Below are 27507 nucleotides of genomic sequence, written 5' to 3'. Positions count from 1 at the left end.
AAACCTACCATTTTTAGAAAACTTGTAATACAAAAAATGTTTGCTGGTCATGTTGCTGGTCAAGGACCAGTATAAACCAGCTAAAACCAGCATCCCAGCACAAAAACAGAACCAGCATATGCTGTTTTTTTTTCAGCAGGGTTTTTACACCAAAAGCCTCACGTCTGTACAGTAGTAAAAAAAAAAAAATCAACTCTTCAACAATAAAAAAAGAAAAACAAATGCTAGATTGTCTTGAGTCATTTTTGCTTATTAGTATGAATAAATTTGATCATAGAAGGTCGACAGCAAAGATACAGCAATACAGTTTGTAGAGATAGAGTTGATCATTTTAGTCTCAGAAGATGAAGAATATTAAGTTTAAATATAATTTCAGTAAGTTGGCTTTAAAGCCAACTTAATTAATATTAAATCAAACTTAACTACTTAAAGTCTTCTATGGAGATTGCAGACTTATGGGAAATGTCAATACCCTGTGGTATTCATCTATAAATAAACAGTAAACTAATAAACAATGTAAGAAACCAATCAAAAAGTTTCTCAACACAGTATGGAAGTAGAGTTCACACAGTTTGTTTTTACTTTCGATTCGTCTGAGGGCGTTAATAACTTTGAGCTGATCGTCACAAGACTGAGGCATGTGATATTGATCAAACTATTAAGCACATTCAGCATTGTGCAGCAAAATGGAGATCGCTACTTTCCACATTTGTTTTGATTTTGTCTTCAGGGGGCGCTTAACGGCTCAGTGAGTCGAAGCCTCCATTAGGGCGCGTTCACATTTCTAAACGATTTTTGCATTATGCAAAACATTTAAACGTAATCAAATATAATCGTTCAAATGGTTTAATACCAATAAATAAGCCCTCTCGTGCAAATCAAAATCCGCTAGATCGATCACCGTCAAACTATTTTTGAAAATTCGTATTTGCTGAAATCAAAACGACTGTGATTGGTCAACCCCCATCAGCGCTGAGAAAAGTAACAGCTTTCTCGTGAACGCGCTATGGCGCAAGCGATGCTTCAGAAGCGATCTAAGCAATTTATTATTGTCTAAATAATGATGCAGAAACACATAAACTGCAACTGAAATAAAAACACACAGTGATTAGCTAAAATAGCTAAATTGATATTTAGACCGATCGCACCTGACCAATAGAGAACGCGTTCGGACGTCGAAGCCACGCCCACTTTAAATACGTGGTTTGTTTATACATCTCTTCCGTGATTCATCTCGGACATGTAGACTATCCTACGGTCCCCGCTGCAGAAATGGTTCACGTTTATAACTGTCACCCGTTCGCGTCTCAGCACATCGTAGCGGCGGAGCAGGAGCCCGGACTGGTGTGCTGCGGCGGCGGGGCGCTGTTCGTGGTGAGCGCTGGAGGCTGCAAGATCGAGGCGTATAACCTGCAGCAGGAGGGATGTCCGCTCATCTGCCGCTTCAGCAGCATGGGCTCCGTGCTCAGCATCCGCCACAGCTCCGTGGGTCAGTGACAGCTCAGTAATCTGAGTATAAGATGCCTGTGTGATTTACAATCACTGTCTTGAAGTACCATGCCTCCTTGTGAAAACAAAGTACACGGGAATATACTATAAAAGAATATACAGTTGAGGTCAAACGTTTACAAACCCCTTTTAGAGGCTGTAAAATGCTCATTAATTGATCAAAATGAGAGGGATCATATAAAATACATGTTGTTTTTTGATTTAGCACTGAGCTGAATAAGATATTTCACATAAAGGAGTAGTCCCCAAGAGAAAATAATAGTTCAAAAGTTTACATATGCTTGATTTTTAATACTGTGTTGCTTCCTGAATGATCCACAGCTGTGTTTTTTGTTTAGTGATAGTTGTTCATGAGTCTCTTGTTTGTCCTGAACAGTTAAACTGCCTGCTGTATCGCGAGAGGAAATAAATATGTTTTAGTCGCATGACATCGCTTAATGGAAACGCCATCATTTCGCAATACTTTTTATTCTGCGTTTTTAAAATATCGCCAAAGTTTTGCACAAATCTGTAATGGAAACGCGTTGTATTGTTGCATGTGAGTCCCTCAGTTGTCCTCAGTGTGGAAAGATGGATCTCAAAATCAAACAGTCATTGCTGGAAATGGTTCAAATACACAAAAAGGCTTGAAAACCAATTTTCATGGAATTTTGTTTTTACCTTTTCATGTGTTTAATGAGGCTCAGAGGTGGCATGAGTGCAATCAAATTCATGAATTCATGTTGAGATTAATCTTTTTAATATAAATTTTGAATACAGAAATTTTAAATAACTGAAAAGATCTGCCAGCAGGTGGCGGCGAAACACTGATTTAATTACTGAATCATTCATTCATTTGATTCGTTCGAACAGTTGATTCATTCAGGAATAAAGCAAGTGTGTCTTTATAAATGGGAAATTGAATCATTTCACTAGATAAAAAAAAAAAAAAACACACATTCATAAACGAAACAGCTGTGTTTGAGTGGAGATGAGCAGCGCCTCAGTTGTGACTTGTTTCAGACCTTTTTTGATGAAGAAACGGAGCAAAAATCAGGCAGCAGTGTTATAGTCAGACAAAGTCACTTAATAATAACGTCTTGTTTATTTACCTGCTGTATTAAATCAATATCTCATTTACAAATTTTCTTAAAAATCATTAAAAGCTGTCACTCACGATCTCACAAAGCTCTATTATAATCAACAAAGCTCTCAATACTCTACTTATTTACACTCTTTGCACTTTGTTTATAAAAAGAATTCATGAGATATGTCTGTGATACATTACTCAACATTGCAAAAACGCATAGAAACCTTTGAAATAGTCACACATAGTAATTTTCAGTGAAATGGTGACACTGTAGAGCTCTGATGAGCAACTGTCACTAAACAAAAAAACACAGCTGTGGATCATTCAGGAAAAAAACACAGTATTAAGAATCAAGCGTATATTAACTTTTGAACAGGGTTGTTTTTATAAATTCAACTATTATGCCCTCCAAAGGCAAAGTGCAGTAACTACGCCAACACTGAAAACTGAGAAGATTTTTCGCCATATAGTCAAACATGTTGACAGTTTTAAGCCTCAACTCAATTTTGACCAAATCTGTAGTTACTGCGGTTTGCCTTTGGAGAGCAGTATTATTGTCTCTTGTGGACTATATGTAAACATCTTTTATGTGAAATATCTTATTCAGGTCAGTACTAAATAAAAACAACACGCATTTTGTATGATTCCTCTTATTTTGCTAAAGTAATTAACATTTTGCAGACTCTGATATGAGAATGTAAATTTTTTTTATTTATTTTTTTATGTCAGTGGTTTCAGTGTTTGGCTGTGTTTTTTGTTTTTAGGGGACTACCTAGTGACCATTGAGGAGAAGAACAAGGCCACGTATCTCAGGGCCTACACTAACTGGAGGTACCAGGCTGCTGAGAAGACCCGAGTCGGGGTGCGTCTGTTGGGTCACCTCCTGCGGGGCTCGTCCTTCCGCGGAGCTCCTAAAGAGCAAATGGAGATCATTGAAATCCCTCTGTTTGAGCCGCCGCTGTGTATGGCTTGCTGCAGTCTTACTGGTGAGAACACTTTCGCTGAAATGCAAAAGTAACTGTTTTTATACATTCTTTGATGTGTTAAAAATGATTTTGATATTCTAGGTATTATCAAATGGCCAGAGTTTTGAGAACGCAGCGGACGTGAGGGACTATAATGCGATAAGGGCTCACTCAAGTACTGAGGTGCTGAACCATTGAGGGCTTTATAAGAAATTAGTATCATTTTAAAGACTATTCGATGTTTTATAGGGAGCCAATGCAGTGTTGACAGAACCGGGCTGATATGGTCATACTTTCTGGTTCTAGTCAGAACTCTAGCTGCTGCATTTTGGACCAGCTGGAGTTTGTTTTATCAAGCGTGCAGAACAACCACCCAATAAAGCATTACAATAATCTACCCTTGAGGTCATGAACGCATGAATTAACGTTTCTGAATTTGACATTGACAGCCTATGACATAATTTAGGCTGCCTGATTTTGGCAAAAATCATAATCACGATTATTTTGCGCAATATTGTAATCACCATTATTTAAATGATTATGACAGGGTCCAAAACTTTATATTGTGATTAATTTAAAGATAGCAATACAGCGAGAAAAAAAAATACTGAATACTTTTATGCAAGTCTAAAGTTTTTAATAATGCTACAGAAATGGAATGTAATTATTTAAATGTAAAATAAAACAGCGTCTTCACTGTAATAGTTAAACATGCTTTGTTTCTTTTTTAAAACCACAAACGTCCTTCATTCAAGAGCAGTGAGTGATTTTTCTCTTGGTATTTTTACGTTTTATTCATATTAGGCACAGAGACGGCAGAAGGAATATTGTGTTGCCGCTTCAACCACACAGATCCAATAAACTGTTACACATGTGTTTTCATTCTCAACTGTTTATGATCATTTAAGACATAACTGACAAGCGTTTACATGAAAAATCACCAGGCGCCTCATTTTGAAATATTTCTGCACCCTGAGCTAAAAGAAAACTTTAAATGTCCGTGTTCTGCTCCGTCTTTGAGCGCAAACACAGAACAGCACAAGTTTTCTTATGCGCTATTAAAAACACAACATCAAAGAAACATTGATAAAATAATCAAGCACGTCCCGTTTTATGAAAGTCACGTTACGTGATTTTGCTAATTTGCACGTGAAACTATGCTTTTATGGAGGAGCGCAAGCGCACCAGTGGAAAGGGGGCGGAGTGGGGCGCAATAATCGTTTCATCTTGATTACTGTATTTTCATGATCGTTTGAAGCCGAAATTGAAATCGAAACCGAATTTCGATTAATTGCACAGCCCTATGTCATAATTTCAATATGTTTTTATGATGGACAAATGCGGTTTTGCAAATGCTAGGAATGTGGCTTTCGAAGGAAAGATTGCTATCGAATAGCACACCTAGGTTCCTAACTGATGACGACGAATTGACAGAGCAGCCATCTAGTATTAGACTGTGTTTTAGGTCATTACATGCGGAGGTTTAGGTCCAATAATTAACACCTCTGTTTTTTCAGAATTTAGCAGAAGGAAGTTACTCGCCATTCAGTTTTTTATATCAGCTATGCATTCTGTTAGCTTTTCAAATTGGTATATAAATATAGAGCTGAGTATCATCAGCATAACAGTGAGCGCTAACACCATGTAAAGGTGTTACACATGCAAAGCGTAAAAAGTAATGGCCCTAGTACTGAGCCTTGAGGTACTCCATACTGCACTTGTGATTGATATGACAAAAAATAGGGGTGTGACGAGACACTTATCTCACGAGACTGGGTTCTCGAGAACGAGACGAAACCAGATTTAATTTTTTTTTTTTTCAAGAAATCCTCAGTGAAGAAATATATAGGGGAAAATAGTATTTTATTCAACTAAAAAACACAGTGTAGGTGCATTTTGATATGAATATGATATGATGTGAATTATATGCAGTAATAACCATGTAAACTAAAGCTGCATGATTCTGGATGAACTGAAAAATTGTTTTCTTTTATAAATTGGAGATCACAATGCAGAATGCTGAAGAAAAAAGTTTTTGAAATCTAAACAAAAATATAGCTGCAAGCAGCAATTACGGGGCCAAGCACTCAAAGCGGAAAATGAGGAGCTAACGATGGCAGGAACAACCGACCAACTGCAACAATAACAAAAAGGAAGCAATTTTAAGAGGATTTTAGTGAAAATTACAGAAAAATGGTGTAGAACGCATACTGATTTGATTTAATGCTTATTACGTTTGACCAACAGGTGGCGCTGTTCTCAAATCCATGTGGTGTGTTTAGTGTGAGGTGACAAACGTGCACACAAAGTTTGGTGTCATTATGTCAAAATATTCCAAAGATATAGCCTTAGAGTCATTTTCACATCAAGCCTTAAATTTAGAGAGGCGCTATACGAAAACGGTTTCATCTATCATCATGAAATTCATAACTTTTTGTCAGCACAGTCTGAAGATGATCTGACTCAATTTTGGTGAGAATCGGGCGAACGGTCTAGGACTAGTTCTAAAAAGTAGGTTTTCAACATAGATCAAAATGGCGGACAGGAAAATTGGCCAACTGTGGCATAATTGGTATCTGTGTTGTCGGCATGACCCAAGGAATATTTTGAGACGAGTTTCATTACAATAGGCTAATGCTATCTACAGTTATTAGCATTTTTGATCATTTTAAAACTAATGGTTAATGAATGGTTCATTACTGTTGACCAATAGGTGGCGCTGCTACCAAATTGATGTGGTGTCATCAGTGTGAGGTGTTAATGCCACATACCAAATTTGGAGCAAATATCTCAAAGCTTTGCAGAGATACAGCTTCCGATGCGCTTTGGCATCTTACCTGCAAATTCGTTGATGCGTTAAATGAAAACGGTTTCGAATATCGACACGAAATCCATAACTTTTTTTCAGCATGGTCTGAAGATGATCCGAGTCAAATTTGGTGAAAATCCGACTTACGGTCTAGGAGGAGTTCGAAAAAGTAGGTTTTCCACATTCATCAAAATGGCGAACAGGAAGTTTGGCCAATTTTGGCATAATCGGTGTCAATGTTCTCGGCCTGACCCAAGGAATATTTTGAGATCACTTTTATTACAATAAGCCATTTTTTTCAGAAGTTATTAGCATTTTTCGAAATTTCGTTATAACTTTTGACCACAAGGTGGCGCTGGCCCCAAAATTGGTATGTACATTCAGGGCATGGTGCCGAACATTTTTGTAATTATTGTCGAAACGATACGTTAATCCGTTCTCAAGATACAGCATTTTAAAGCTAAATTCAAAATGGCCGACACCCAAAATGGCTGACATGGGAAAATTGGATATGGGTCGACTCGGCATGCTCCTCCGAATCTAACAAGACCAGTTTTGTGATTTTTGGTCAAACCACTGAGAAGTTATAAGCAAAAATAGCCATTTTTCATATCTCCTGACCACTAGGTGGCACTGTGACGAAACACTGCAGGTAGCCTCAGGTCATGCTTTTTATAACACTCACCAAGTTTGGTCTCAATACGACAAACCGTTGCCGAGATATGGCCTCACATCCATTTTTGCGCGCTTTTCGTAGAATTCGTTTGCATGTTATTCGAAAACAATTTGTCCAATCAACTTGAATTCCATAACTTTTTGCCATCATGGTCTGAAGATGATCTGAGCCAATTTTGGTAAAAATCAGACAAACCGTCTAGGACGAGTTCGAAAAAGTTGTTTTTTCAAACAATTAATTATAGAAAAAAAACTAAACCTTACGATTTTTGAAATTTGGTGTTCATTCGACTCGGCATGACCCAAGGATTCAGAGAAAATTGGAATTTTGGTTACGGTTCAAAAGTTATTAGCAAAAAGAAAGTGAAAGTTTGGACAAGTGGTGGCGCTAGCGAGTTTGAGTTAGAGACTCCAAAGTTGCTATAGTTAATGATGAGACTGTCCTCTATTAGTGTGCCAAATTATACAACTTTCCCGCAAGCGGTTCTATGGGCTGCCATAGACTTGCGGCGGAAGAGGATGAATAATAATAATAACGCCAACCGATACAATAGGTGCCATCGCACCTTTCGGTGCTTGGCCCCTAATTACGTAATTTACTCGTGGTTCTGACAGAATGTTCATTGCTTAGGTCTATATTTGAACAAAAGTTTATAAAGTCAGTGTCTCAGTTAATAAAGACTTGTTTCACTATTGGAATCTCTTGAACGATAAATACTTTTTTTAAACGTGCAGTTGTCGCCACCTCCTGGTGGAAGATGGTAAGCGTTACAATGCATACGTGTTTAGACACTTTAGTTTTGATCGCTACTGTAGACAATAAGTGTTTATGCCCAGACTATGAGCTTTTATCCTAGTAGTTTTGTTATTTAAATGTCTGTAACAAGGAAACAGTGATTATTATGATGTTTGAATGGACATTGTGATATTTTAATGATTAATCGTCAGATGCTGTGGGACACATCGGATCACTCGAGATCTCGTCACATCCCTAATAAAAATGCAAACTTCACTTCAGAAGAATATTCGTAGTTTTTGCGTGCAACTGAGTCTTCTTGTGTTACTTTGGCAGGCGATCTACTAGTGGGCTGTGCCAAGAGTTTAGTGGTCTTCAGTCTGAAGCAACAGACGCTGAGCGAGCAGCTCTCTGTGCTGGACTTCGAGAGGGTCCTGATTCTTCACATACAGGGATGGAGCCCGTCTCAGGTGGCCTTTTGTGCTGGATACGTAGCCCTTCAGACGGAGCTGGAGGTCCTGGTGGTGAAGCTCATCCAGCGGCAGAAGAGCAGCCGAGCTGCAGACGAACACGCACTGCTACCTGAAGATATCATGACTGAAAGCAGCTTAGATGAAGATGCAGGTATTACTATTAAACAAATGTGATCCTGGACCACAAAACCAGTTGTATATATGATTGCTTTTTTGTTATGCCTAAAATCATTAGGATATTAGGCAAGGATCATGTTCCATGAAGATATCTTGTACATTTCCTACCCTAAATATATAATTTTTGATTAGTAAAATGCATTGCTACTCGCTATTGCATTGGAATATTACTTATTTAGACACAAGGCTTTCATTTTATAGCAGTTTTAGGTTCAAAATATTTTGTCAAATATTAATTTATATAAAATAAAAATTGGTACTGTGCAATGTCTTTACAGTAAATTTAAACTTCTATGACTTTTTGATACTTTAATATTTTGAAATGTTTTCACTTCTTTAAAAAAGTCCAACCTTAGGTCTGTATTCCAAAGGGTTCATGAATTATAACTGTTTAAGTTTGGATAGTACACTTATATATCATTTGAAAGCTTAAAACCTTAGAATTCATCGTGTGAAAACCATCTTTGTGTTCCTATTGGAAATTGCACTTTAAAATCTTTTAGTGGTCTCCTCCCCTCAGTGGGTGAAGTCAAGTGTCAGTACAAAATGTAGTATGGTCTTTTAGAATATATATATTTTTTATAATCTTGACAAAATGCATATCATCGGAAAGGTCTGAGTCTCAAGATTCCATATTTGGAATATTATTTGTTGACAGAAGTAATATTGGCCGAGAAATTTAGACCTTGTGACGAAAAAATGCATAAAAAGATTTTGATCGCACCCGGTGGATGTAAAACCTCACAGGAACCTCACATTTTTTTCTGTCAACTTCAAATTTGGAACATAACTTACTAAGACATAACGCTTTAGTTTTAAAGCAGTTTTAGATTAAAAAAAATATTTTGTAAAATATTTATTTTACATAAAATAAAAATTAATTTAAACTTCTGCAATTTGCAGATACGTTAATATTTGGAAAAGATTTCACTTCTTTAAAAAAAGTCCAACCTTAGTGCGTGTTCAAAACTGGGCGGTGACACTTAAAGGGTTAAAGGCAATTTTCTCAATTTTTAAATTCTAGATTCTTACTCAGAAGATTGTACTTTCTTAACAAACCTTACATTAATTTGAAGCTTATATATACAGCTTTCAGATGATATATAAATCTCAATTGAAAAAAAAGACTCTTGTGACTGGTTTTGTGGTCCTTGTTCACATATATTTCAAGACAGAGGCTGTGTGCATACTATGCTGGCGATTAAATTTAAGTCACATTTTTTTTTTGTAAAAAAGAGATGACAAAAGATGAATTCAGCCCCCTCCATGAGCAAGAGGACTTCTTTGTGTTCCCAAAGCATCAGGAGATGTTGGGTAATGACGCCCAGGAGTGTGGCATCTCTTTAGTTCTGGAGTGGACTGGTATGGAGGCAGAGAGCCGAGGGGACATGAGTGTAGTTTACGTTTTATTCAGGTATAGCAAACCGTTTTAAAAAAAGAGCTGCTTTTTAAATGTGGCATGTTTGTTCATCAGATGTCACCTCTCTGATTTGCCCTGTCTAGGAGGTTTGCGCCTGATTTCTTTCAAGGTTGCAGCGTTGAGGAGACGCACTTGCATTCCCTACAGCTCCACCCTATGTTTACTGGTAAGTGAACACCCCGTGACTACATTTACTCACCCACAGCCGTCTCTTTTGACCTGAGTGGTTTCCTCCCGCTGTCTGAACAGGTAAACAGGAAGAAGCCTCCATCTCTAAACGTGGGGAACCTACTTGTGTGTTTGTTTTCTTCTCCTTGCCGAACACCGGCTACATGTACAGCTTGAAGAACACAGTGGAGCTTGTGTCCACGTATCAGTATCCAGAAAAGGCCCATCAGGTCGTGCTCAGTGACCAGTTTCTCTACGTCATCACTAGGTAGGATGGGCAAAACAGCAATGAGTTGAGCATCTTTGCAAATCAACACGACTTGCCTAAAATAAAATCTGTAGACATTAAACACTCGATGCATTTCACATTATTAATTTAAACATTTAACCTAGATAAATGTGCCCTTGTAGAGGCATATCCAATCATTTGTGCGGAGAGTGTAAGCTGAAGCTCACTTCAGCAGGACATGGAAGTGCATTTTTTCTTAATAACAGTGGAAACCTAAAATACGCCGTCATTTTTGCTCATTAACGTAAGAGTAATAGATCATTTGGAACTGCAAAAAGGTCTTTTATTTGTTTGCACTCACAATATCAACCAAACGTTGTGCTTTTGTAAAATAGCTAAAGAAAACAAACATGCGCTTTCTGCCGTGTCTGTCTTGAGGAGGAGCGCTTCACAAAAATGATCCGAAACTCAGTAAATATTTGCCTCACAGACACGATAAATATATCTATAGAATGCTTTAAATTGCTACTTTTAAACAAAACAATTAATGTAATAAAATAATGTTACATTGAGTGGAGCTAATGTGAAAATTCCACCTGAGAAAAAGTCTGTGGCATTTAACCTGTCTTCACATTTAACATGAAAAACATCGAAAAAACGTAGGCTTCAACTCTCAACTCAAAGTTAACTGGCTGATTTATGAGAAAAATGAAACGATGTTGGCGTTTCTGATGTAGGCTAAATATGTTACTTATTGTGACTTATTCACAAGATGTTTTATGACTTTTAGTTTTTACTCTGATCGATCGATTTCATGAGACATGGTGATTATTTTTTTTTTTACATGCATTCAAATATTTTTTCATGTTTATTTTGTGCTGCAAATAGTAAAAAAGGAAAAGATCATCGATTCACATGCCACTTGACCTGAGGCGAACATATTTATCTCACTACAAATTAAAGTGCGTAAAAACGCATTCATTTTTTTGTATTTTAGCATAAAATGGACAGAATTTATAGGCTGAGACTTGCGTGCTACAAATAAGGGATAGACTTGAAAACGTTAAATACTATTTCCAAGCATTTAGCAGCTTGCGAATACTCGCGTAACGTTATGTACTTAAGAAAAATAAACAAGTTAACCGAGTTGGATCCCATAATGATTGTATTTTCATCAAAACATGAATGCAGTACAGTTTATTACTTTGTAATACTTTAGGAGTAATACTTTGCATGTGTTTCACTTTATTTTTTCAATTTTTTATTAGTAATTTTTTATTTATCTATTTTCTTTTTTTTTTAGAATTTGAAATATAAGACATTGTTCGATAAGTGAGATCTGTGTTTGAAGTCATTGAAAGCCCAAAAAGTAGTGCTTAAAAAGTCTTTGAACGTCCTGGAATTTCATTTTACAGTATCTGTATGAACCCCGGATCAATAACATTCATCTGTGGTTGTGTTTGCTGTAGGAATGCTCTCCAGTGTTTCACCGTCAGATGCAGTGCGGTAGCGGCTCGGGTCGATGACCCGTACATTGACACCACCATGAAGGTAAAGCAAGTCATCATGGGTTTTCGTGGTTTTGTATATTTTTCTCATATTTTACTCCTCTGACATTCCATGATTCTCAGTCGTCTAACTATTAAAACCTCTCATTGTAAGTATTAAACCTATAAAGGGACAGTTTATTGAACCTTTAGACAAAATATATATCTTTAAAAATGTTTCCTTAAGTGTTTGTTATGCAGTATATATGCAAATACATCAGCCTTTTATGACTCATATAGGGTGATATGTGACCCTGGACCACAAAACCAGTCTTAAGTCGCTGGGGTATATTTGTAGCAATAGCCAAAAATACATTGCATGGGTCAAAATTTTTGACTTTTCTTTTATGCCAAAAATCATTAAGAAATTAAGTAAAGTTCATGTTCCATGAAGATTTTTTGTAAAATTCTTACTGTAAACATATCAAAATGTAATTTTTGATTCGTAATATGCATTGTTAAGAACCTAATTTGGACAACTTTAAAGGTGATTTTCTCAGTCTTTTTGATTTTTTTGCCTCCTCAGATTTCTGATTTCAAATAGATGTATCTCGGCCAAATATTGCCCTGTCCTAACAAACCATACATCAATAGAAAGCTTATTTATTGAGCTGTAACCTTATGACTGGTTTTGTGGTCCATGGTCACATATATGAAGCTTTTACTCAAACCGAGCAAAAATATCCATTTTGGTGCAGTCCATTCATGTAGACCAAAAAATAAGATGCATTTCTGATAGTTGTAAGGCAAATCAGTGAGATCTTTATAGTAGTATAGCAGACTACGTATATATAAAATGTAAATATGTTTTCATAGTTGCACACAGTAGTTTTCAGTTGCAAATGCGATTTAGAAATGCAGGTAGTAGGGCAGTAGTACTTCCATTACCCTTTAAATTGCGCAAAGTGAAATTGTGAATTGAAAATACTAGGGGTGTGCCAAAAAATCGATTCACAGAAAAATCTAGATTCTCATTTGCAACGATTCAGAATCGATCTGAAATGTCCAAGAATCGATTTAATAAATAAATAAAATCAGCTGGCTGTTCGCCTCCATTTTTGTAACTAGCCTATACCGACGTCACCACGCAGCCGGTTTTTGAACGTAAGCGTGCGCGGCAAATCACTAAAACAAAGAGGAAGCAAATATGGATTAGAGGAAGATCCAATCAGCCCCGTCTTCACTTAAAGCTAAAGTTTGGCGGCATTTCGGTTTTTACCGAATGCCTGGAAGCACTGCGCTGGACATGACACACACAGTGCGCAAGCTTTGCAAAACGAAGACCAAGTACTTCGGCAGCACAACATATGCGCGTGCTCATATTACTAGGCATCACCCGGAGCTCAGCGACACGGAGCGGAGTCAGCCGCCAGCTGCAGACCATCGCACAGTGCAGTGCTTCACGAAACTCCCTGCCAACTCCGAGAGAGCAAAAAAAATAACTCGGTCTATCGCTTGCTTTTCATTTTGAAAGAAGCACTTTATTTTCATAACTTGTTATTCTTTAAGTTACTGAATCTGACTGAGAAATATTATTAAAATATTAAAATTATTAAAATTAAATTATTATTAAAATATATTGTTTTTTTTTGTCTTCTCCGGTTGTGTTCTACATGATATTTGTGGTAAACTGCAACTTTCCTGGGAAATGCATCTATTTTCAACCATTTTGTATTATGAAGAAGCACTTTATTTTTGTTCCAACTTATTTTATAGCTAGCTACTAATGAGTAGCAATTGAGAACCAGACAATGTTTTTGATAAAAGGCACTTCCCTGAGAATTTAACTTAATAAATGTGAAAAAGCCACTTTAATGTCTCCGTTTGTCATTCTGTATAGCAAAGCAGATGAGAGTAGATCATGATCAGAAACCCAATTAGAAATCATTATGAATAAAATCGAATCATTTTGAATCGAAAATCTTTTTGAATCGAAAATCGATTTTGAATCGAATCGTGGCCTCAAGAATCGGAATCGAATTGAATCGTGAGATGGTAAAAGATTCCCACCCCTAGAAAATACGCCTAACGGAAACGCGTCAATTGCGCAAAAACTCCCATATATATCGCACAAAAGTTTTTACGCTCACATGAGGTGGTTTTCGTGCAATTCAAAAAAGGAATATTTGGCAAAACAGCAATGTAAACGTTTTTTTTTTTTTTTTTTTCGCATTTACAGGTCACATTAGATTAAATATAGCCAAAATCCCACAAAAAAAAATGCTGCCATGACTTATCGCAAGAGGAAAAAAATAAAAAAATTACGTTTTAGTTGCGTAACATCAATGGAAACGGTCATTTCGCAAAACGTTTTAATCGACATTTATAAAATGGCGCCAAAGTTTTGCGCAAATCTGTAGTGAAAACGCTGTTAGTGAGTTTTGCATGTTCACTAATATTGACTTGAACGGTGTCCTATCAGGCCTGTCCACCCATCACGATGGAGGTGTGCGCTCTGAGGATCCAGCTCTTCATCGGGCTGAAGGTTCTCTGTCAGGACGGAAATCATATCGTTCTCCTGACGGCAGCAGATGTGGACAGCAAAGAGGACACGGAGAGACCAGCCCGCAAAAACACGTATGCGCCTCTTCACAACACATGTATATCCTTATTACTAAAAAAGATACTTGTTTCTCATACAGTTTGACTTTTTGAGTTTGGTTTGTCGTTGTTTCGTAGTGTCCTGTGTAAATATGTGGTGTGTAAATGGCCTGTAACTCTTATTGTAGTGAATCGAGGGAACACAGAACCCTGACAGGCATTTTAGTAGCTGTAGGTCTAGAGCCGTCTTCAACACCAACACTGGAAAGCCTTCTGTCCAGGTCCTTCTTGTAAGTTAGCCAGTAGCATGATTATAACAGTGGACCCTTCTTAAACAAACCCTAAAATCCCCCCCTAACCCACTGTGAGTGTTACCTGCATGCGGCTGTTTATAATTTATCTAACGTCTCAGATTTGTTCAAATGCAGAAATAAGATGACAACAAGACTTCCTCTTATTTAGAGAATCCTTTAATGTTAACAGAAACCTGTTATTCTTTAACAGTTTTTAACCAACCACAACTAAACTAATCCCACAATCCCTATCAGGCCAGCAATTTAACAAGTAATTCATCGTCCCAGCTAGGGGTGTGCGATAATATCGTAGTTGTTGTTTTAACAATGTGCGATTTGACATTATCGAGTATGCAAACATAACACACCTACAGAGTGCGTGCATAGTATACATTACATAAAGAAGTCTATTAGTGAGGTCAAACTTGTGCATGTATGCATTAGAGTGTGTTCTTTACTGTGTGATTCGGTCTACTAAAATGCATTTAGAATGTCACGTGATTTAAGAAAATGGATATAACATATCTCACAAAAGTGATTACATCCCTCACACTTCAGCAACCATTTTAGTATATCTTCTCAAGGGACAGTGCTATAGAAATGAAACTTGGATATATTTTAAGTTCAAACTTGTCCAGATTGTGTTAGCACCATTGTTATTTGGTTGTCTTCAGCAAACTGTTTGCGGGGTTTCTTGTGAGCCTGCTTCAGGCGAGGCTTCCTTCTGGGACGACGCCTATGCAAAGCCTCTAATAGCCTTGGCCATCTTTGTGGAGAGCACCATTTCTAATTCTCAAATCCTCAGAGAGTTGTTTGCCGTGAGATGCCATGTTGAACATCCAGTGGTTAGTATGAGAGAATTGAACTTAAAGCACCTAATTTGAACTTCTCTAATAAGATGCACACGTTTGTATGGTCCTGTCAAGCAGACAAAAACATAAACATGATGAAAAGGCTTTGCATGGTTAAACAACATACTGCTGTTACCACTTTTGTTGTCAGCTATTTTGACAATAATGGCTGTATGTTGAGTTATTTTCAGAGGACAGTAAATCTATACTGCTATACAAGCTGCACATTGACTACTCTAGAATATATCCAAGTTTCATTTCTATAGTATTGTCCCTTGGGAAGATATACTAAAATGGTTGCTGAAATGAGAGGGGTGTACTCACTTACTGTATTTATATTATTTCATATATTTAATCAAAGAAAGAGGGGTTTTCTTTAGAAATCTGCATGGTTACAAGATACTGCTTTCATACAACAGTTCATTAAGAGGCTTACGTTTCAAACACCGCATTGCCTGCGTTTGCTCTATTTCGGCAACAAAAAATTATTACAAACGCAGCCGCTGCACTGTTTTGCGTCTCTGAGCTACATGAAGGTGTTTTGTTCCTGAATGAATCAACCATTTAAATGATTGAGTTCAGCCGCTCACTTGCTGTCACCTACTGGCGGTTTTAATTTCATTTAATTAAAATTTTTTTAACGTTTTGTGTTTAAAATATCAACGCTGTTTATGGATTCGTAACTGAAGTTTAAAGCTTTCCATGTCCCTCTTTGCTGCATTAAACTGTGTGTAAATACATCCAAATGCCATTTCAGACACTGATGCTGATGCTTTATAAAGGTAAAATGTCCATAAAAGGTAAAAATCAATTTAAACTTATTGGAATGTAATCATTTCTATCACTGCTGTGAACTGAGCACACAGAGTAGAGCTCTTCACAGAGGTCCCGGGACCGGTGTGGGTTCGGGTCTATATTTTAAATGGTTAGCCAGGTCCGGGTCGGGTCCAAATCTATTACTTCGGGTCCCGGGTGTTTACGTTATCAAGCTGTCTCGTGCTATACGTGCAAATTCCTCCTTTAAGTTTCATAAGATGACCACTAGGTGCCGCAGTTGGAGCTCTTAGCATGTTTTGCATTGCTTTATCTTTACTGAAGAAGATACTGTTATTGAATACGCACGCAGTAAAGTTTACCGCATTCATTGTTCTGTGCCTTTTTGAAAAAAACAAATTAATAAATAAAACATTTGCACCCATTACAATCTGCGAAACGTACCATTATTGTAGTTCAAAAGGGTAAACACAACGGTCGAAGTTGACTTAGAGAAACAAAAGTATTGCATGCGGAAGTTTCAGCAAGGGATAAATAGATTTCCAGCATTAAAAATCGCCTGCAGTAGCTCTGCTGTTAAATTTATTTAAAAATGGTTATCCCTGTACAGGTATGATAAGCTGTTCATCCAACTTGGCTGTGCTTTCAATGTTATTAAGGGAAAGGATGAAGCTGATTGGTTGGTTCATGTCACATGACCTGCGATGCGCTTGCGGCATTCTGAAAAGTTGAGATGTTTTTATCTTTCGCAACTTATTTATAGTTAATAGCAGTTTGCTGTGCAATATGTGCCGTCTGTGTCTTCCCAGCCGGTTTCGGGTCCAACTAGTACATTTAAGGTATTTCTCGGGTCTTCACGGGTTCGGGTCACACTTTAACGTAAAATACGGGGCCGGGTCGGTTCCGTCCAGCACATTTACGGGTCTCTTCGGGTTCGGGTACGAATTTTTGGATCCGTGAAGACCTCTAACACAGAGTATGAAGAATATTAAAAGCTTAAAAATATCTGCACAGTAACACACTCAGCAATATGTTATCTAATTACCGTTATCGATAAAATCCCCCAAAATATTTTTTGCACACCCCTAGCCCCAGCTAGGTTTTGGTATTTGTCTAATGAAGTAACATGTTCCTACACATGTAGAGCAATGTCTGTGGGCTAGAGGTGCAGTCATATTTGCAATTTTGAAATTCATTGAAATGATCAGTGTATTGATGTATGAAGCACAGCTCACACAGAAGTTCAAAAAGCCCAAAATTTCAGGTCTGGATTCCACTTGAAGTGACTGGATTTCGCCTGTAAAAATTCAGCAAACAACGTAAATGTGGCTGCACCTTAACTCAAGGAAACACGAGCAGCAAATGCAACTGTGCAGTTATGATCTATGACTGTTATCTTGTTCTTCTGCGTTCCTCAGATCCAGGAAGACCTCCGTCTGCAAACCCACAGAGCCGGCTGACAGCGGTCATGGCTGGAATATCTACGTCATCAGTTCTGTGTCCACACTGCAGCTCTACAGAGAAATAGTACTGTATCTTCAGCTGACATATTAAAACTGATTCAGTTATCACACACCATTTAGAGCCAGACACATGTAGAGGTCCTGTGATCAGATTCCAAATATTAGGTACTTGTAATTAGTGTGTATTACATTTTAAAATGCTCATAATCAGATTACAGGAACTTTTAAGTTGGGATGTAACGGATAGATGCCACTTATAGAACCGCTTGCGGGAAAGTTGTACAATTCGGCACACTGATAGAGGACAGTGTTAACATTAACCACAGCAAATTTGGTTTCTCTAGTGCCACCACTTGTCTACTCAAGTTTCACTCATGTTTTTGCTAATAACTTTTGAACCATAAGGCACAGAATCAATTTTTTGAGTCCTTGGCTCATGCAGAGTCGAATGAAGTCCAATTTTTTTTTACATTTTTAATAGTTTGTAAAACCTTTCGAACTCGTCCTAAACGGTTTGTCTGATTTTCACCAGAATTGGCTCAGATCATCTTCAGACCATGCTGGCAAAGAGTTATGGAATTCAAGTTGATTAGTCAAACCGTTCTCGAATAACGCGCAAACGAATTCTACGAAAAGCGTGCAAAAATGGATGTGAGGCTATATCTCCGCAACGGTTTGGCGTATTGAGACCAAACTTGGTGTGTGTTATAACAAGCATGACCTGAAGCTACCTGCACAGGTTCGGCGCAGTGCTCAGGCAATATTACAAATGGCTATTTTAGCTTCTGAACTACTTCTGAATGGTTTGTCCAAAAGTCACAAAACTGGTCTCATTAATGCGAGTCGAATGATACCCAATTTTTTCATGCTATTTTAAATTTTGTAGTAAAATGCGATATTTTACGAATGCATTGACATTCAAGGAGCTTGAGAAGTTTTGAGCCAGTGCCACCTCGTGGTAAAATCAAATATTCAAATGCCTATAACTTTGGGTGTGGTCAACTTATTTTCACGAGAGTGACCTTTTTAGACTCCTGAATCCTTGCCGACTCCAGCGATACCAAACATGCCAGGTTTTGCCTTATGGTTTGTGCAACGTTGCATTTTAGCGCTTAAAAAGACATTTGCCAACATTTTGAAAGTAAGTGGCAAAAAAATGCAAACAAAGTCAGTCATCGGTAATTTTTTCTCTTCTTCTATAAAAAAATGATAACTCCAAAACAAAACGAGATATTTTCACCAAATTTGACACGCATATGTATGAGTACACTCTAAGGACACACACCAAATTTGGTGGGATTGTGCGTCTTGGTGGCGCTATAATTGAACAAAACATGAAATTGCCATTGACTACAATAGAGTATTATGATAAAAAATGCTACATTTTATGAATGCGTTGGTTTACCATTACAAAACTTTGCATGTACCATCGAGACCATGACCTGAAAGTACTCATAACGTTTTAAGACAGTGCCACCTTGTGGTCAAAAGTTATAATGAAATTTAAATGTGTTATTAATTGGATTTCCCAGATACTGCATATTTTCAGTGTAAAGATGCCTCACTGTCTCCATCAGGTGGAGTACAGCAAGCGATACGAGCAGTCGAGCCCGTTGTCTCAGAGCTGCATTCACCTGCTGAGTGAAGGTCACCTGCTGCTGCGAACGGCACTGATCAGCCTACAGGACTGTGAGTCTGAGGAGAAAGCACAGCTGCAAGAGGCCTTTCAGGAGAGCTGTGCTCATATAGGAGACTGCTTCAGCAGGTCAGCTTGGTCTCATGATCATGTGATCGGTGTTCAGTAATTGCCATCGCCATTCTTTGATTTCATGTTTGATTTGCAGGTTTGATAAGAAGGACTGTCATTTGGCTCTTCCGTACTATAAGATGTCAGGCCTCACTGTGACTGATGTTATCAAGAGGAATATGTCCATGAGCAGCGTCACAAACGGTTACGGCAAAGGGTTTATCTTCTTCCTGAAGCATTCGATCTATGAGGAAACCATGGAGGAGCTTAGCAAGGTACCAAATGAAACGCAAGTGTCTCACAGATGGTAATTTTAGATATGGCGATGCATAATTTTAGATATTATGTTTTCATAACCTAAACATTGGCATATAAAACATTTGCTGTAACAGTCATCCTATGTTGTTTTCTGTGCTGTAGGACATGGCGGATAAAGTCCTGGAGATCTTTAGTATGACTGAACCCGCTCAGCTTCCTCATATCGTGAGCAGCCCCTCCATGCTGAACGCTGATCCTGACGGCGCCATGACCCACCTGAAACAGCTAGAAGACTCTGGGGCCCCGTCCATCACCCTGTCCCTGTGTACAGCCTCCCTGGCCCTGCGGAAGGGTGACCTGCACAGCTACAGGCAACACATGGACCGCCACGCAGAGGTCGTTCATCAGGAGTTCATGTGGTAAATATAGTTATTATGTGAAGCACATCTGAACTCAAAAACATGTCGTCTCCAGATGCTGCAAGTGTACGGCTTCATAGAAGAGCCCAAACTGCTGCTGCGTGGCAGAGGGAAGGCCGTGCTGCCCACTATACTGGCCCAGCATCTGCACGACACACAGGAAGGCCTGCTGGTGGCGGCGGTCGTGGCGCTGCATGAGAATAGTAAGATCAGACTTGAGGAGGCCGATCTCTTCTTCCAGGTACATGCAGCAGACAGAAACACGTTTGTGTGTGTTTAGCGTTCTCATATCTGTGTGTGTTTTTCTTTCTCTCAGGAGAAACATATTTTAGTGAAATGTCCCAGTTTTAATGCAAGTACAAATCTTAAAAAAAAAAAAAAATTCTTAAGTAAACTCACACAGTTTTGGAAGCCTGTTTCCGCCACTGAGTAAAAAATATCAAATGTAGGCCCTAATTGTGACTTTTTGGTAGCGAATTGCATGATGCAAAATCGCAATTTTGCCTTTTTTTTAGAATTGCATGATGCAAAATCGCAATTTTGCCTTTTTTTTAGAATTGCATGATGCAGACTCGCAATTCTGACTTTTTTTTCTTGCAATTGCAAAGGTACACCTTATAATTCTGACATTTAGAATTGCATGATGCAGACTCACAATTCTGACTTTTTTTTCTTTTAATTGCATGATGCAAACACGCAATTCTGGCTTTTTTTCTTGCAATTGCAAATTTATACTTTATAATTCTGACTTTTTTAGAATTGCATAATGCAAACACAATTCTGACTTTTTTTAGAATTGCATGATGCAAACTTGCTATTTTGACTTTTTTCTTGCAACTGCAAATTTACACTTTATAATTCTGACTTTTTCTTTTAATTGCATGATGCAAACTCACAATTCTGGCTTTTTTTACAATTGCATGATGCAAACTCGCAATTCTGACTTTTTTTTGCAATTGCAAATTTACACTTTATAATTCTGGCTTTTTTAGAATTGCATGATGCAAACTCACAATTCTGGCTTTTTTTACAATTGCATGATGCAGACTCGCAATTCTGACTTTTTTTGCAATTGCAAATTTACACTTTATAATTCTGGCTTTTTTAGAATTGCATGATGCAAACTCGCAATTCTGACTTTTTTTAGAATTGCATGATGCAAACTCGCTATTTTGCCTTTTTTTTAGAATTGCATGATGCAGACTCGCAATTCTGACTTTTTTTCTTGCAATTGCAAATTTATACTTTATAATTCGGACTTTTTTAGAATTGCATGATGCAAACTCGCTATTTTGACTTTTCTTGCAACTGCAAATTTACACTTTATAATTCTGACTTTTTCTTTTAATTGCATGATGCAAACTCACAATTCTGACTTTTTTTTTTTGCAATTGCAAATTTACACTTTATAATTCTGGCTTTTTTAGAATTGCATGATGCAAACTCGCTATTTTGACTTTTTTCTTGCAATTGCAAATTTACACTTTATAATTCTGACTTTTTCTTTTAATTGCATGATGCAAACTCACAATTCTGGCTTTTTTTACAATTGCATGATGCAAACTCGCAATTCTGACTTTTTTTTGCAATTGCAAATTTACACTTTATAATTCTGGCTTTTTTAGAATTGCATGATGCAAACTCGCAATTCTGACTTTTTTTAGAATTGCATGATGCAAACTCGCTATTTTGCCTTTTTTTTAGAATTGCATGATGCAGACTCGCAATTCTGACTTTTTTTCTTGCAATTGCAAATTTATACTTTATAATTCGGACTTTTTTAGAATTGCATGATGCAAACTCGCTATTTTGACTTTTCTTGCAACTGCAAATTTACACTTTATAATTCTGACTTTTTCTTTTAATTGCATGATGCAAACTCACAATTCTGACTTTTTTTTTTGCAATTGCAAATTTACACTATAATTCTGGCTTTTTTAGAATTGCATGATGCAAACTCGCAATTCTGACTTTTTTTAGAATTGCATGATGCAAACTCGCTATTTTGACTTTTTTCTTGCAATTGCAAATTTACACCTTATACTTCTGACTTTTTCTTTTAATTGCATGATGCAAACTCGCAATTCTGGCTTTTTATTAGAATTGCATGATGCAGACTCGCAATTCTGACTTTTTTTCTTGCAATTGCAAATTTACACTTTATAATTCTGGCTTTTTTTAGAATTGCATGATGCAGACTAGCAATTCTGACTTTTTTTCTTGCAATTGCAAATTTACACTTTATAATTCTGGCTTTTTTTAGAATTGAATGATGCAAACTCGCAATTCTGACTTTTTTTTTTAGCAATTGCAAAGGTACACCTTATAATTCTGACTTTTTTAGAATTGCATGATGCAAACAATTCTGAGTTGTTATTTAGAATTGCATGATGCAAACTTGCAATCCTGACTTTTTCCTCAGAATTGTGAGAGAAACTCTGAGAAAAAAAGTCAGAATTGCAAGTTTTGCAGGATTGTGAGATAGAAAGTCTCAATAATAACCTTTTTTTTTTATTTTATTTTATTTTCAGTGGCTTCCATTGACCAGAAAAGGTTTTTTATTATATGTATAATTTTAACTGCTGTATTTTTGTTTACTTGGTTTTCATTTTGTTTATGTAACATGTATGCCATGAAGATTGCTTTAGATGCTGACTTGGCAATAAACTAAATAACTGCTACTCTCTCTCAGGAGCTGTGTAAGGATGGTGTGGAGGCTGAGAGCAGTCCTCAGTTGTTGGTGGATTTCTGGGAGGCTCTGTTAGTAGCGTCCTCTCATCAATCCATCATACAAGAGCTGCTGTTTCGTCTCACGTCTGTCTATATCGACCGCATCACGCGCAGAGATCAATCCGGCGTCAAAGCCCTCAAAACGGCGGAGGATCTGGTGAGCAAGATTATGTTAATATAGTGTGCTATTGTGAGTGGTTGTTTACACATTGCTAGTTGACTACTGGAGTGTTGTGGGTGTTTTCTAGGGCAGTGGTCTGATGACCAGCAGGGGGCAGTAAGTGCTTGGGTGTCTACAAAAGAGTTTAGAGAAAATAGTGTGACAAATGTAAAAATGAATAGATAATAAAATATGATTAAATAATGAAACTTTTGATTAAATAATAAGTAATAAGTAAGTGCAGTACTATGTAGTACTATAGACAAACTGTACTAATGATTAGCAAAAGAGTGAATAGAAAAAAGATTTCCAAATAATAATTTACACATGTATTTGTCCATAACTTGAACGTAACAAAAGTTATTTAAATTAATAAAAAAAAAATCTAAATTAGGTATAAAGAAAGTCATATTCCTTGATAGTTTGAAATCTCTCAAATGTTTGTCCAGATAAACTCCTGCTGTCATTATGGGATGCTGTATCCGTGGGTGAGCATCCTGACTCCGGTCCTGTTCAACATCAGCCATGACCACCAGGAGGACCTGCACAAACTCCAGGTGTGGACTGATGTAGTTCTCTCTTTCTGACAAACAATATCACTAAACTAGATTGAAAAGTTTAACAAACTATAGGTTGGCTTCAGAAAGCCGGATAAGAAAGTTTAAAAAGTTTTAAAGTTTTAAAAGTGTTAAGTTTGAGGGTTTTCAGTCTGAAACAGTTTGAAATTTAAAGTAGTTTTAAAAGCTTAAAGTTTGATTAATTGATTGATAGATGATCAACATGATTGATAGATGATCAACATGTTGTTAGCATTAATTAGCATGTTGCTCACATTTTTACGGCATGATTAACATGTTCCTAGCATGTTGTTAGCATGATTAGCATGTTGTTAACATGTTTTTAACATAATTAGCAAGTTGTTAGCATGTTTCTAGCATGGTAAACAGGTTGCTAGCATGTTTCTAGCATAATTAACAAGTTGCTAGCATGTTTCTAGCATGAATAGCATGTTTCTAACATAATTAGCAAGTTGTTAGCATGTTTCTAGCATGGTAAACAGGTTGCTAGCATGTTTCTAGCACAATTAACAAGTTGCTAGCATGTTTCTAACATAATTAGCAAGTTGTTAGCATGTTTCTAGCATAATTAACAAGTTGCTAGCATGTTTCTAGCATGATTAGCATGTTTCTAACATAATTAGCAAGTTGTTAGCATGTTTTTAGCATGGTAAACAGGTTGCTAGCATGTTTCTAGCATAATTAACAAGTTGCTAGCATGTTTCTAGCATGAATAGCATGTTTCTAACATAATTAGCAAGTTGTTAGCATGTTTCTAGCATGGTAAACAGGTTGCTAGCATGTTTCTAGCACAATTAACAAGTTGCTAGCATGTTTCTAACATAATTAGCAAGTTGTTAGCATGTTTCTAGCATAATTAACAAGTTGCTAGCATGTTTCTAGCATGATTAGCATGTTTCTAACATAATTAGCAAGTTGTTAGCATGTTTTTAGCATGATAAACAGGTTGCTAGCAGGTTTCTAGCATAATTAACAAGTTGCTAGCATGTTTCTAACATAATTAGCAAGTTGTTAGCATGTTTCTAGAATAATTAACAAGTTGCTAGCATGTTTCTAGCATGATTAGCATGTTTCTAACATAATTAGCAAGTTGTTAGCATGTTTCTAACATAATTAGCAAGTTGTTAGCATGTTTCTAACATAATTAGCAAGTTGTTAGCATGTTTCTGGCATGATAAACAGGTTGCTAGCATGTTTCTAGCATAATTAACAAGTTGCTAGCATGTTTCTAACATAATTAGCATGTTGTTAGCATGTTTCTAGCATAATTAACAAGTTGCTAGCATGTTTCTAGCATGATTAGCATGTTTTTAACATAATTAGCAAGTTGTTAGCATGTTTCTAACATAATTAGCAAGTTGTTAGCATGTTTCTAACATAATTAGCAAGTTGTTAGCATGTTTCTAGCATGATAAACAGGTTGCTAGCATGTTTCTAGCATAATTAGCATGTTTCTAACATGATTAGAAAGTTGCTATCAAGTTTCTAGCATGATAAATAAATTGCTAGCATGTTTCTAGCACGATTAACATGTTTCTAGCATAATTAACAAGTTGTTAGCATGTTTCTAGCATGATAAACAGGTTGCTATCTTGTTTCTAGCATAATTAACAAGTTGTTAGCATGATTAGCAAGTTGCTAGCATGATAAACAAGTTGCTAGCATGTTTATAGCATAATTAACGTTTCTAACATGATTAGCAAGTTGCTATCAAGTTTCTAGCATGATAAATAAATTGCTAGCATGTTTCTAGCACGATTAGCATGTTTCTAGCATAATTAACAAGTTGTTAACATGTTTCTAGCATGAAAAACAGGTTGCTATCTTGTTTCTAGCATAATTAACAAGTTGTTAGCATGATTAGCAAGTTGCTAGCATGTTTCTAGCATGATAAACAAGTTGCTAGCATGTTTATAGCATAATTAGCATGTTTATAACATTATTAGAAAGTTGCTATCAAGTTTCTAGCATGATAAATAAATTGCTAGCATGTTTCTAGCACGATTAGCATGTTTCTAGCATAATTAACAAGTTGTTAGCATGTTTCTAGCATGATAAACAGGTTGCTATCTTGTTTCTAGCATAATTAACAAGTTGTTAGCATGATTAGCAAGTTGCTAGCATGTTTCTAGCATTATAAACAAGTTGCTAGCATGTTTCTAGCATGATAAGCAAGTTGTTAGCATGATTTTAACATGATTAACAAGTTGCTAGTATGTTTCTAACATGATTAACATGTCACTAGCATGATTTGGAAGTGACTACCATGTTTTTAGCATTACTAGCATGTTGTTAGCATGTTTTCAACATGATAAACATGTTTTTACCATGATTAGCATGTTTCTAGCCTGTTTATAGCATGATTAGCATATTGTTAGCATGATATAGATAGATAGATAGATAGATAGATGAGTTTGAATGTATTATAAATCTAGTTGATAGAAGGTCAGTTTGATTGAGTCTCAAGGGATTGTGGGAGTTTTGTCAGTTGGAGTTTGAATAGTGTTGATCAGTTGAACATTCCCTCAATGTATGTCTATGGGATTTTTCCCAGTTTTAATCCTCATTTTGAGGAAAAGCGTAAGTCGGATCAGTTAGAAAAGATCCAGCAGCTGGAGTCAGATCAGTCTGAAGATCTGGCCTGAGTTTGGAGTTTGTAGAGTTAAAGCTCGAGGAGTTAGAGTTGAACATTTTAGTCTCAGAAGAAGTTTAAATAGCATTTTCTCAAGTAGTTTGTTGCTCATATGACTACGGCAGTCTCTGCTGTGCGGCCCAACGCTGGACGTCTCCTCCATCCTGCCTCTGCTGGAGCAGCTGTCCGACTCCGACAGCACCGGACTCAGCGTACATGTGCTCTGCTCCACCAGACTAGGACAACACCAGAGAGCCATCGACAGACTTTTAGACCGATGCCCACAAGCCATCATCTCCTACGCCAACCATGAGCTACAGAACGACAAACTGGTAACAAACCCAACCTTTGTGCACTGCATTCTCAATATGACTGGCCAGAGTAGTCATAAAATGAACTCAAATTGTTAGAAGAATTTGAAACACAATCAATCTCTCTCCAGTCTCTGTGGTGGCAGAAGCTTTTCCCGGAGGTCTGTGAGAGGATTAGGAAAACAGGAAATGACACCGTCCTTCTCTCAGCACTCAAAGGTAGCAGCCGTTTTATCCTTCCGATGTCAAAACATGACTTAATGAATTGTGCTGCTTATGAAAATGTCTTTACTTTTGCAGAAACTCTGGTTGTGGCGTCCAAAGAGTTGAACCCGCTGGAGTTCCTGGACTTGTTGCCGGATGACGGAACGGCTCATTTCTTCCTGCCGCATCTACTTGAATGCAGCCAATGAGATCTCAGATCATTTAGCATTAATTTTAGACAATCAGTCAAACACTAAACCTTTTTAAAGACAAGTCTGGATCTACAGTCTTCCTGCTGCTGCTGTTTTGAATGCTGATAGCCAAAGAAATACTTTGTTCATCTCATTATTCATGAAGTACTCTCCTTATTATCAGAACAAATATAGACTATATATATGTACAATTACTTGACCCTTGATTTTGATTGATTTTTTGATTGTTAGGCTTGTACTGTTTTTGTCTGAATGTTTGTCAGATATTTGTGTGCACCTTACCCATAATGCAGCTGTCATCTCAGTTCATCTGATTTCTCAGATTGAACCTTATATAGTGTCCTTTTTTCATTAAATTATATTCAAATACAAAATCTTGTGTGGAGCTCATTTTGTAAATATTCTTGTCCGTGCATATTTGTTATATTTTAAAGCTACAGTAACACATTTCATGCCTTTCTTTCGTACTTAACCCTATGTAATGTCTTTTTTGATCTTATTGTCTTTCTTATTATCTTATTTGATCTTTTATTGACCTTTCTTGATCTTATTGTGCA

The 27507-nt window shown here is 37.0% G+C and overlaps 1 protein-coding gene across 1 annotated transcript; it reads left to right on the top strand.

Annotated features, from left to right (window-relative positions):
• The first annotated feature begins 1215 nt into the window (after positions 1 to 1215).
• LOC141337846 (BLOC-2 complex member HPS3-like) lies at positions 1216 to 27324 on the top strand. The gene is made up of 18 exons (XM_073843425.1): positions 1216 to 1489; positions 3343 to 3564; positions 8100 to 8387; positions 9650 to 9827; positions 9917 to 9999; positions 10083 to 10269; positions 11700 to 11781; positions 14200 to 14354; positions 17655 to 17763; positions 19277 to 19464; positions 19544 to 19721; positions 19867 to 20100; positions 20179 to 20364; positions 22816 to 23010; positions 23463 to 23570; positions 26349 to 26555; positions 26666 to 26753; positions 26835 to 27324. The coding sequence occupies exons 1-18, from the start codon at positions 1273 to 1275 to the stop codon at positions 26945 to 26947; spliced, it is 3018 nt and encodes a 1005-aa protein (XP_073699526.1). The 5' UTR covers positions 1216 to 1272; the 3' UTR covers positions 26948 to 27324.
• Positions 27325 to 27507: the final 183 nt, after the last annotated feature.

The sequence above is a fragment of the Garra rufa genome, chromosome 7, assembly GCF_049309525.1.
Source record: "Garra rufa chromosome 7, GarRuf1.0, whole genome shotgun sequence".
Lineage (NCBI taxonomy): Eukaryota > Metazoa > Chordata > Actinopteri > Cypriniformes > Cyprinidae > Garra > Garra rufa.
Note: the sequence above shows the minus strand (reverse complement) of the source record. Positions and strands in the feature narration are given on the sequence as shown.